This window comes from Rissa tridactyla, chromosome 18, assembly GCF_028500815.1.
Source record: "Rissa tridactyla isolate bRisTri1 chromosome 18, bRisTri1.patW.cur.20221130, whole genome shotgun sequence".
NCBI lineage: Eukaryota > Metazoa > Chordata > Aves > Charadriiformes > Laridae > Rissa > Rissa tridactyla.
In genome coordinates, this window is record NC_071483.1 from 8184975 (window position 1) to 8196947 (window position 11973).

The following is an 11973-nucleotide window of genomic DNA, read 5'->3' on the forward strand; positions in this document are numbered from 1 at the left end:
TTTAATAATTCCAAGGAAAAAAAAAAAAGGTAACTTGGGTAAAAATTTATTTTACATACAGACCATTGCAACTTAACTATTAATCGAGAGAAGTTATTTTTCCTTTACAGGAAGTGCCCAGCTGGCCTGAGATCAGCAGAAGTCTAAGCCTGAGAGCTGTGATTTTAGTTTGGAAATCAGATCTTGGGGGAAGGGTCCTTCCAAGCACCATTCAGTTCAGCGAGGAGCTGCAGGATTTTAACTGCAGGTCAGCTGCACTGCACAGTGCCGGAAGCAGATTCCCAGAGTCAGTTCAGATTTTCCAAAGCTGAACTTGCTGAGAAGGATGACCTGGAAAGGTACGGATGCACTTCCAATATTTTTATCAGCTCTCAAACTAGAAATGAAAAGTGGTGAAACAGCACAATCTCTGTGAAGTACAAAACATCAAGTTACAGGGCAGCGGACAAACGGGACAGCAGTAATGGCGGGGACCCTCCTAAGCCAAATGTTCTACATGTAGCGGGTTCCTGGCCGCGTTCATACTATGGCCCTAGTTCAAATGGACAGAGTACAAAAAATACTTTGACCAATAATTAATTGTACTGGAAACAAACAGTCTACTAAAAAGCAATTCTTACTCTAGGTGCCAATGAGTCCTTAAAAGCAGGGAGGGGACTGAGGAGCTGCGCTTGGGCAGTGCTGCCAGGATCATTCCCGCTGCTCCATTTTTACTTTGGGAGGTCGCAGGAAGGTCCTGTTTTTCTTTTCTTTCTTCCCCTTTGTATTTGCCTGGAAATTTCTCCAGCTGTCCACTCGACCATCCCGACTTTCCTGGGCACAACAGAGAGGAAATGGAGTTGAGAAGCGCAAGAGCCCGCATGTCACAGCATTTCACCTCTGGTGCATAATGAGGGAAGAGTTATCGGCTCAACCAAATATTTTGGCAGGCTGTAGGTTTGACCCCTAGAATAGCAGCACAACCACCACAGGGCGACCCCTGATACACCTAAACCCTGAACACAGGGTGGACAGGTCGAAGGGAAGTGACCAGCGCTCAGGTCTCTGATATTCACAGGAGATACAGATCCCGTACGTGTTAGCAACCAGGCTGAAAAGCACCAACGACAGTCCACGCTACTGGTTAAACAGCTGCCAGATGAAGTTTCACTGGTCACCAGTGACCTGGGCTAAGCAGCAAGTCAAATTTCTGACTAAGGACAAGAACGAATTGCTGACAGAGCTGAGAAAATACTACACCTTAATTTACCAGACCTGTTTCTGGAAAGTGATACCAAAGCCCCAATGGTGGGCTTTTCTCCCCACACAAGGGCAAAACCCAGGTTTGTGCAGGATCTTTTACTAAGTGTCTGCTTAAATTATCTTATAGCACCTGCAGACAAAATGGCTCTGCCCTCTCTAGGGGCATTCCCTGCAGCATAGCCAAGAATTGCTGAGGCCCATCCTATAAGTTAAGCTGCTGATTACCTCAAAGTTCTTCTGCCATTCTCGCTCTCGTTTAGCTTTCTCTTGTGCCTCAATTTCCTCTTCCCTCTGTCGCTTCCTGGAAGGGAAGCCACAAAGAAGTTATGAACCCACAAGCATCTACTTTAAAGAAACACAGTAATACTTTGAAAACATCTCAGAAAGCTCTTCTGATTTCTTGGAAGATTAAAGTGCTTATCAGAAGAGACAAATATGCACACCTAAGATAGCACAGCAAACAGAATTTCATTTTAAATCTGGAAGAGCAGAGAAGATGGTTTGGCACCACTGTCAGCATGCACGTAATTAATGAGTCAGCTTCTCTCGCTCAGCAAAACATGTTGGGCTCCTTCATAATTCTAGTGGTAAGTCTCTAAAACCGTTGAGAGTACACATTTTGAGAACTTAATACACACTTGAGTATGCAAGGTAAGAATGAATTTTTTTCACTCTACTTTTCATCTGTAATCAAAAGCTGTGCCCTGCAACCATCTCCCAGACTGCCTTCCCCAACCAGTACAGAAATCCCGCTCTACAAAGTGCATCCACACTGAGCACTCAGGCAACATGTCATCAAAACACCCAAAATACTTCAGGATCACACGTGCCACAAGGTATTTCTGGCACTTAATCAAAATAAAAAAATCAATTCTTTACATGCTAACAACATGCAGAAACGTGTCACCATTTCACTGTTTTGGCTGGCCTCCATGTACACACATAAGAGTATAAAAGCACACCAAATATATCAACATCTTAAATACAGGAGGGCGGGTTTCCCGTTTGCGTTTCTCAAGCACAGAGCTCTACAACCCACAGGTTGCCCAGAGAAGTGGTGGAATCAACATCACTGGAAGTCAGCTCGACAGGACCGTTGTTAGTCTAATCCAAGGCTCCGCTTTCAGCAGGAGGTTGGACCAGATGATCTCCAAAGGTCCATTCCAACTTAGACTTTTCTAAGACTCTCCGATTCCTCATCCTCCCTGAGGAAACATGAGGGGGGAAGAAGAGCCTGAACTGCACAAGCAGAATGCTGCTCATACCTTTCATGCATTTCTTTCGCTTCTCTTTCTTTCCTCTTAATTTCCAGTTCAGCAAAGAGCTTCATCGTCTGTTTGTATACAGCTTGCTTGAACTGTAAAACACAAGTCCAGTCTTAAAATAATGCCCATTAACACAGCTAGAGAAGTCTGCTTTGTGTAAGAAGCATAAAAAGAATGCAAAGCGTATGTATGCCCACGTAACTCTGCATCCTGCCTCGACAGTAGTCAGTAGCAGCAGCGTAAGAAAGCAGCATTGCTGATTAAATTCTGGCCCTGGCACCAGAAAACAACTTCTTATTAGCCTCGTATTGGTTTCATTTGTATTCACGAAGCTGTGCCTAAACAGAACTGTTCATGTCAAGCTCTCTTATTCTTCTGTTAAGTCCTGCAACGTTACATTTGACCAGAAAGGAAAAATGGTCACTGCTTGGATAGTAATTTCCCAGCAGATCTTCTTGACGTGTTGTAAAAGCCTAGTATCGGCTTTCCAGTAGGAAATTATCAGCATACTTAAAACAAACTTCATGACCAAAGAACAGCAAGAGACTTCTGAAAATCAACGGAAAATAAGATGGTTATGGGGTTACTGTGGTGACGTCAAGAGGAAAATGTCACTTTGTAGGGGAAAAAAAAAAGGTGACGCTAATGATGTCACTGTTTGATAATCATCTATCATTCTGTTAATATCACTTGACTTTTTTAGACTAGAAACCAGGTAAGAAGAACTAAGTTATGTCATGCCTTTTTCAATAAAAGTGATTTCTGGCAGAACAGTGTATCTATCCTCAACTGCTACATGGAAGAAATAGCTGAAACCGCTCTTACTACAAACATGACTAAGAGCACATTTTAGACGTGCTGCAGTGGGTTCTGTACGAGCCTCTGCTGGCAGCAAGAATGCCACAGTTCCAGCACCCAGAATACAAGAAATTCAGTTAAAAAAAGACTGCATGACTCACAAGCAATGAAGACCTGCTCCACGACAAAGAACTGGGTATTCTGATCTATATAATCTCATGATGTATTTATTCTTTACGCTAGAGTTAAACTATTTTCTAAAATATACAGGTATTACCCAACGCATGGTACTCTACAGTGGCTTATCAGAATTTGTTCTTCTCTAAGTGCAAGGATTTACACCACTCTTAACACGTCTAATAAATATGTCTGTACTGGTTTCAACTCTTAATTCCTCAAAACACGCTTTGTACTCCCCAGTTTCTCTGAACAGGATAGGATATGACTTACAACTTCAGGATCATCCTCTTCTACAGTGGGAGGTTTTCCATCCTTCTTCAACTGCTTCTTTTTTTCTTTTACCTAAAGATTAAGAACAAAAATAAGAGCCTAGAAAGTTTTATCAGGCTTACATAATTGTATCCAAGTAGTTCCGCATTCCTACTCCACTGTGTGGGAAGAACTCTGGATTACAGTAAAATCTTGATTTGGAATGATGTTTTATTTTAGACCAAAACCTCCTGGTCCTAGGTCCAGATAAACACATACGAGATCACTATCACATGAACTGTAGTAATTAAAAATACTGTGTTAGATACTATTCACTCAACACAATCCCTTTGTTGGGCTTTTGTGTTTGGTTTTAAGATATATTCATATCTAATATACACCATCCAAACCAGCAAGAAGTTTATTTTGCTTTGTAATATTCAAAAGACTAACAACAACAAGCAGAACATGAAGTGTTCCTTCATTTAGAGTATCTGAGTTCTCCCATATCAACTACTTTCTCAAGCTTGTTGTGTTTTAGTCCACCCACAACACTCAACTAACTTCTCGGCCAATGCAATCCAATCTCTTCTTATCTTATAGGTCATTTTCCCTAAAACTTCCCCGTCTCCTGCTGTCACCAGCTATTTTCTTCCACCTACACACATCTGAACCGCATCATTCATTCACAGACTTGAAAAAAAAATATTTAGGTCAGATCATGTGGTTTGACCTAATTATTTCAGGTACTGAATTTCACTAAATTATCTCGCACTGAGCTCAACAGCGGTCTTGGACAAAGCACGTTTGTTCATGCCGTGAAGAGCTCAGAGTCCATCTGCACAGCTTCATTATGAGGTTCGCTCAGCTCACCTTTTAACGCCCTAAACATGCAGCGGGTGTACCAAAAAGCAAATTACGAACGACTGATTACCACTCACCCCCAGGCCTGGACATTCCTATGGAATACTTACAGTGTGTTCCACATATTCTTTTCCTGCCTGGATCACATCCAAGGCCCTCTTCTTTTGCTCCTGATCTAGCAGCAACTTGTATGCTTTATCTACGGCTAACAAAAAGCATCAACGTTAATAGCGCCAGTAGTCACACTCACAAAGCATCACAGGATTGCTACTTGTCGGCCATACAAATTTTGCTTTCTAGAATGCGGGGAGTTGAGTTTGTTTGGCTTTTGGGTTTTTTTTTGTTTGTTTGTTTTTAACACATCTAGGTAAGTGATATCATGATTAGTCAAATGAGATTTGGGGTACAGTGATGGCAGAGACTGGCAGACACCTTTTGGAGTTAGCAGGGTGAAAGTATCAGTCCTACCAAGTGATTTAGTTATAAGGCATGAGGTAAGTTTAAGGTGCATAATGCCTCAACGTAACACAAAACATACGACAGAAGTAATGCGACGGTTTTAAGTGTATGGTCTTTGAATAAAATCTAATGCACAGCTTAAACAGTTTTTCCTGAAGAATCTGGAAACCTCACAGACGTGTTTGTCCCCCTTGCGAACTGATAATGCAATTACCGCCACCTAGTGAAATTTTCTTCTGAAATGCCACTCCGCGCATCTGCTTCTCCCTCATTTAAAGCACCTCTACAGCAATTCTGTTCTCAGTGGGGCCTCCACCCCTAAGAAACATTTAAACAAGCTACAGAAAAATAGCAGTCCAGCTACTGTCGTACACCGGCCCAGAAAAAGGCTGAGAGCATTACCTTCAAATGCCTTCTGGGCTCTGTCTGCATCATCTTGATTTTTGTCTGGATGCACCAATATCGACAACTGCAAGAGAAAGGATCTTGCTATCAAGATCATTGTGAAAGATGAAAAACATTTCAGAGATGTTTGTGAGGGGAGGGAAATAGTCTCAGATAGAAGGAATCGCAAGGGATCACATTCCTTTGTATAGGGACAAATCAGCTGACAACATGTAGAAGCGTGCATTGGTAAAAGCTTATATTTCAAACACAACCCCTGTAATGATCAGGCTGTCTGAGAAAAGCTATAGCTTGGGACACGCAGAACAATATAAACACCCTTCAGCTGCAATGCCTGGGGCTGATACGAACCCAAGTTTTGTAACATTGGTTTTAAGAAGAAACAAAAGCATAAAAATCATCCTCAACCAAAGTTTACCTTTTACTCAACAACGTCTCCCAAAAAGCTCTCCAGTATCCCTAAGGCTGTTCAAATACCAAACTATTTAAAAGAGTGGGTAAGTTTTGCCTTAGGCTCCTTTACTGAAAGGTAAGAAAACTTCTTCCTGTACTCTCTATCCAGCAGAGGCAGGATGCTGATCACTAATGGGCTAACGGGCAACCTTAAATGGGCTGGAAAGCACATCCTCTACCTTCCTCTTCCAGAGGAAGAGAAAGTTCTTTCAAACTTTCCCCATATGCCATTTTTTTTTCAGACCTCTTATTTTTGCTGTTGCTGTATGGGCTCTCCAGTTTATCTGCATGTTTCCTAGTATAACATTCAAAACTAGTCACAATGCGGCAACTGAAATTGCACCGGTGCTGAAGAATGCAAAATAATTACTTCCTGAACTCTACAGATGGCACTTTCTAGCTCACAGGAGAAAGGTTTGCCTCCGGTCCTAAACAGCAGCATGCCACTGATTTACTCTGTGATTTGCTATAACCAATGTCTTTTTCCTTCTGTTGGCTGTTCCACATTCTATATTTGGGTATTTGATTTCTTCAATACCCAATTCCATGCACTTTTTTCATTTCATCACATTGACTTCAAAACATTTCCCTGTGGTATTCTACCAGCCTAAAGCTAAGACAGACCCAGTTTATTGATTCACGGAACTGAGAATTCAGCAACAGACTAAAAGGTCACCCTCCCACTTCCCAAATACAGCAGCAGCGCGTATCCCAACACCAACTTGGCAGGCGTGTTCCTCTGTCAGCCAGCACAGCTTCCCATCTAAAGACGGTTCTTGACATCTACACCACTAATTCAGGTGCGAGGCTACAGCCCTCCAAATATTGTGTTTCTCTGCTGCACGCGCTGATTAAAATTCAACCTTCTCCTGCAGATTTGTCAGCAGAGTAAGCCTGGGGTAACATTTCCTGCGTTGCATGGGGCAATGCAGACGGGTCAGTGAGCAGGACTGCTGCTACCCCAGGTAACCCAGTCACCAAGAATGAATGCTGAAATTCTTAAAGAAATCTCACAGAAAACACATATATTTGAGAAAAATATCTTTTCTTAGTTCTTAATTTCTGACAAATTTTGACCTTCTCTTTGAACTAAAATTCAATAAGCTGATTATACACGGGCATATGAGTTTGCAATAGCCCCATCACACACTTTACAGGCAAAGCAGCATACCACGCATGGACCAGGGACACTTCTGCAGCTCTCCTCTTGTTGATAAAAAGACTGTTCTATGCATTTCTTCCCAAAATGGCTAATCCTCTACCCAAATACAGCTTTACCACCATTTTTCTTCTTCCCAAGCACAGCTGCACAATCTCTACAGAGCTTCTCGTTTCCTTCCAGACGCTTCAAGTGCAAAAGCCAAATACCTGCCGGAATCTTTTCTTTATCTCTTCATCTGTGGCTTCAGGATCCATCTGCAGTACCTACAAGAGACCATGAGAGCAGAGCAAGTTTGATGACACTCCCCATGTTTCAAGATCCTGGCAGCAAGCTCTCAACACCTGGTTCACTGGCATACAGACGCAACACCAGAAAGCTCCCCCCATCAGGGCGCTGCTTCAGGACACAAATTTTCATCTAGTAAGACACAAACATTTTCAGGACATTCATTCTGCTTTTAGCAATGCTAGATTCCTCTGACTGTGCCTGTGTCCTTTCCACACTCAAGTCTCATGTAGACAGCTGCCATCCCTAAACAGCCACAATTGGTCTAAACCTTCAACCAGTCCCGTAGCAATACTTAGGCTGGTAGAAACAGAAGCATACGGTAGCTTTGGGACACTGTTGGATCATTCATAACTGAGAACTTTGGGCAGGAAATATGCTACTTTGTAAGAATTTATTCATTTTATTTTTTTGAAAGAAGACAGGGGAGTTTTAGTGATTGGTTTCCATGAACAAGCCCCCTTGTCTACAGATCTTTAGGGATGTGGCAGAGTTTAGGAGCTCTTTTGTAAATTAATTTACTGAACAGAAGTCCTAAGCAACAACTGAGCCTACTCAATGCAGATGCACGCTGGTCTGACACTAAAAATCGTAAATAAAAACCACTCTCTCACAGGAAAGCTATAGTCTACTTCTAAATGGCTTTCTTAATTTACTCTCCAACTCAAGTACCAAGACCTACACAAAACGGAACGTTGTCAAGGTGAAGCTACTGACTGATCTGGTTGACCAGCCTAACTGGGACTACAAAAAGCACACAAGGCTTTGAAAAGGCAGATGAAGATGATATCAAGAACAAATACACCTGGGGAAAGACAGCTCCAGATGAACACAAGATTGTTTCATTTACTGTCATCCTCAGGCTTTCATACTTGTTAAGACTTTACAACTAACTGCAACTGAAATCAAACTCTGTAATATACAAGGGAATTACCTGTTTTCCAGTGACTCCTTAAAGATTGCTCACTGGTGTGAGCAGTGAGAGTCCTTCTCTCATTCTATGCACTATGCAAGTGCAGTAGGATAAACATCCAAAATAAAAGACTCAAGTAGAAACAGAGTCAAGAGTGTTCAGAACAGAACCTGACAAGCATGCCACCCGTAGATGTTACACTCTCATTCAGAAGTGGCATTAATCTGCTCAATCTTCCAGTGCGGCTACACGAGGCAAATGCGTCAAAAAAATATCGTTTACGCCTGCCATAAAACGTGAAAAAGAGAGTGAGCACACATAAACCATCCTTCTTTATTCTGTAAACCTTCTGCACAGTAACCTACATCTAGAGAATTTCATTCTTTCTTTATGTTCGGTCTTTTTACTGAAATAAATACCCAGTAAATCTGGAGGTTGGTATACCAGTTCAGAAGGGAGAATAAAGCATTCAAACTAACCTCAAAAGGGTTCAAGTTGAAATAGGAAGATCCAGGTCGGGTCAGCCTGTCAATTTGGTTTTTTGATGTTAAAACAGAGTCTCGTTTCTCAATTTGCTTTACCTGAAGAACAAGAGAGGCCTATATTAACTGACCATCACCACGTGCTTACCTGTTTTCCCATGTGATTACTATACCAGCCATCATCATCCTGTGTTACAATTCACAATGCCTCTTGCTTATCCCAAGCCTGTAGCTATTTTACTCAAGCAGTAGCATAGCGCAATTTTTAGCCTTTTTCACAGGATGACAGTACTTTTAACATTACATTTTAACTATAAAAAACCTTAGAAAGCCCGTCTCTCCTATACCTTGCACAACAGCGGTGGCTCTTCCCCTCACTTTGCTCCTGCACCAGCTACATCACGACTCCTTGGAAAGCTAGTGCACTATTGCTTTAACACACAGTTGGTGGGATAGCCCATAAAACACACTAAGTCACACTGGTGCAAGAAATACAAGTCCATTTAATTCTGACCACAGGCTATTTAATTCAGTTCAGTTTACTTTTTGTTCTTTACACTATTAAGCCAAACCAAACCATGCATTTCCATTCAACGTTCACCTTTATTTACAGAAAACAGCATCCACCAAACGGGCAGCACCCTCCTGTGGGCAGGCCCAGGTAAACACATCCGAACCGTGCACACCGCACCGGGGACGGCCCGACCTGCGGGGAGGGGACCCCACGCGCCCCCGCGAGTGACAAAAGGCCGAGCAGCGGAGCAGAGCGCAGGGCGACGCCCAGGGACCGCGGAGGGCACGGCTCCCGCCGGATTTATCCGCGGCAGTAAGGCGGAGGCCGAATGCCCGGCTCCTTCCCCCACACACAACAGGAGCTTTTCGGAGGGCGGAAGACGCGGCGGGGCCGGCGGCAGCGAGCCCGGTGAACACCCGCTCTCCCCGGCCCGAGCGCGAACCGCCGGCACCTGCCGCTCGCCCACCCCGGCCGCTCGCTCGCCCCCTACCCACCACCGCCAGCGGCTTCGCCCGCCCACCCCGCCCTCCCTCCCGCACGCGGCCTGGGGCAGCTCCAGGCCCGCCACGGCCGGGCTGGCGGCCCGGCGGGCTCCCCTCCAGGCGGCCGGGCCGGGCCGGGCCGGGCCAGGCTCCGCGCGGCCCACCAGGCCCCAGCGCTGGGAGGGGCGTCCGCCGGCCGGCGGCGGCGCGCAGGCAGGGCCCGTGGGGCGGGGCGGGGCCGCCCGCCCGCCGCGGCGGCGCCGAGGGGCCGGTACCTCGTTGTAGAAGGTGAGGAACGCCTCCTCGGCGGCGCCCCCCGCCCCGGGCTCCCCAGCCGCCGCCATCGCCGCCGACACGTGACGCTGCGCGCGGACACGTGAGCAGAGCGCTGAGGCCGGCGGGGCGGGCTGCGCCCTCGGCACGTGACCGCCGCGCGCGCCATAGCAACAGGGCCCGCCCCCTCCCCGGCCGTCGTCGTCGTTGTCGCCCACCCCTTCCCCGGCGGCCCGGGGCCGGTCGGCAGGGCAGGGCAGGGCAGGGCAGGGCAGGGCAGGGTCAACCCCGCACCACTGCGCCGGCCGGGGGAGCTCCCGCCGCGCAGGAAGCGTAGCCCGGGCGCGGAGGGCGGAGACTGCGCATGCGCGGACTGTGAGGCGGTGGCGGGGGCGGGTCCCGTCCGCTCCAAGGGCAGGCGGGCGATGGCGGCGGTGGTGGCCGTGGCGCGGGGTGGCCTGCGTGGGGCCCTGCTGGTGCAGCAGCAGCGCTGGAGCTCGGGGTCGGGCGCCGACCAGGTGGGTGCGTGGGGCGGGGGATCTGGGGGGTTCCGTCCGTCCTTTCGCCGCTCACCGCCGTCTCTCCCCACAGCTGGGCGAGCTGGGCAAAGGAGCCGGGAAGGGCGGCGGCGGCGGCGGCGCTATCCGGGAGGCCGGGGGCGCCTTCGGGAAGAAGCAGGCGGCCGAGGAGGAGCGGTACTTCAGGTGAGCGGCCTGCGGCGGCCTCCACCCGGGGGGCCCCCCCGGTACGGCGGCCTAGTGCTGGGCTTCTGCCAGGCGCCCGGCCCGGCCCGGCCCTCCCTTCGCCGCTGCCTCGGCTCCTCGGCCCCGCGCGGGAGGGCTGCGGCGAACGTCGGGTGCTGCACCTTGTGCCGTGCTTTCTTGCAGGGAGAAAGAGAGGGAGCAGCTCTCTGCCTTACGGAAACACCATGAGGAGGAGATCGATCACCACAAGAAAGAGATAGAGCGTCTGCAGAAAGAAATTGAGCGCCATAAGCATAAGATCAAGAAACTTAAAGATGATGACTAAGCTGATGCTGTTGTTGAATGTGCATGGCCAATACTGATTGTGGTGTAAAACAGCGTTGAAGACTGTACGCTTTGGCCAACATAATCCAAAAATCGTCCAATTATACTGTGGTCTGCAACAATGTCAAATAAACTACTCACTCTCTCTTTTTCTGCTCAGTAACTGTTTAATGAAAAAAAAATACAATCCACTGTATGGTTTTAAGTTTCATTGTTCTTCCAAAATAAGGATATACTCGAGTAGGCAGTCCTGTACAGAACTTCAGTATTTTGTTTAGATATATTTGAAAAAAATGACCATTTGTACTTAGTGTGCTAACTTTATAGCTAAAGCTGCAAGAAAGGATGGGTAAACAATGATAACTATGTAGGGACCTGTTCATACAGAAATAACTGTCTTGTCTCAAGGAAACTGTCAGTGTGGTGTAGGCAGGAGATGGCTCTCTGCTGAACTAGCAGAATATCAGTAAAAACTAAGGCTCTTTTGTTGCACTGAGTGTTTAGTGCCATAAACAGAGAGGAAAAATACTTCTAAGTCACGGTGATTTCACTTGTGGCGGCGCAAGTTCTGGAACAAGGTGGCTGAGATTCTGACTTCAACATTAGCGTCCTTTTCTGCAAAGACTTTTAACAAGGGCCGTGCTCAGATTTGGGCTCCTCGTTGCAAGAAAGACCTTGAGGGGCTGGAACGTGTCCAGAGAAGGGCAATGGAGCCGGTGAGGGGGTCTGGAGCCCAAGTCTGGTGAGGAGCGGCTGAGGGAGCTGGGGGTGTTCAGCCTGGAGAAAAGGGGGCTGAGGGGAGACCTTCTCGCTCTAACTGCCTGAAAGGAGGGGGCAGCCGGGGGGGGCCAATCTCTTCTCCCCAGGAGCAGGTAATGGGATGAGAGAAAATGTCCTCAGCTTGCACCGGGGGAGGTTT

At 46.8% G+C, this 11973-nt stretch overlaps 2 protein-coding genes across 2 annotated transcripts; one reads left to right on the forward strand and one right to left on the reverse strand.

Annotated features, from left to right (window-relative positions):
• Nucleotides 1-30: 30 nt before the first annotated feature.
• DNAJC8 (DnaJ heat shock protein family (Hsp40) member C8) lies at nucleotides 31-10158 on the reverse strand. Its single transcript, XM_054223879.1, has 9 exons — nucleotides 10029-10158; nucleotides 8755-8856; nucleotides 7284-7340; nucleotides 5460-5526; nucleotides 4709-4803; nucleotides 3756-3827; nucleotides 2508-2599; nucleotides 1468-1543; nucleotides 31-813 (listed from the first exon to the last, which is right to left on the reverse strand). Exons 1-9 carry the CDS (start codon nucleotides 10095-10097, stop codon nucleotides 691-693), a joined length of 753 nt encoding a protein of 250 aa, XP_054079854.1. The 5' UTR covers nucleotides 10098-10158; the 3' UTR covers nucleotides 31-690.
• A 133-nt stretch (nucleotides 10159-10291) lies between these two features.
• ATP5IF1 (ATP synthase inhibitory factor subunit 1) lies at nucleotides 10292-11203 on the forward strand. The gene is made up of 3 exons (XM_054223878.1): nucleotides 10292-10544; nucleotides 10618-10730; nucleotides 10914-11203. The coding sequence occupies exons 1-3, from the start codon at nucleotides 10452-10454 to the stop codon at nucleotides 11053-11055; spliced, it is 348 nt and encodes a 115-aa protein (XP_054079853.1). The 5' UTR covers nucleotides 10292-10451; the 3' UTR covers nucleotides 11056-11203.
• Nucleotides 11204-11973: the final 770 nt, after the last annotated feature.

Coding starts and splice junctions, on each gene's coding strand:
- ATP5IF1 (XM_054223878.1), top strand. CDS start 10,452: ATGGCGGCGGTGGTGGCCGTGGCGCGGGGTGGCCTGCGTGGGGCCCTG. Junction 10,545..10,617: donor CGGGGTCGGGCGCCGACCAG/GTGGGTGCGTGG, acceptor CTCTCCCCACAG/CTGGGCGAGCTGGGCAAAGG. Junction 10,731..10,913: donor GAGGAGGAGCGGTACTTCAG/GTGAGCGGCCTG, acceptor GCTTTCTTGCAG/GGAGAAAGAGAGGGAGCAGC.
- DNAJC8 (XM_054223879.1), bottom strand. CDS start 10,097: ATGGCGGCGGCTGGGGAGCCCGGGGCGGGGGGCGCCGCCGAGGAGGCG. Junction 7,341..8,754: donor TCAACTTGAACCCTTTTGAG/GTTAGTTTGAAT, acceptor GGTCTCTTGTAG/GTACTGCAGATGGATCCTGA. Junction 814..1,467: donor AATGGCAGAAGAACTTTGAG/GTAATCAGCAGC, acceptor TGTTGTGCCCAG/GAAAGTCGGGATGGTCGAGT.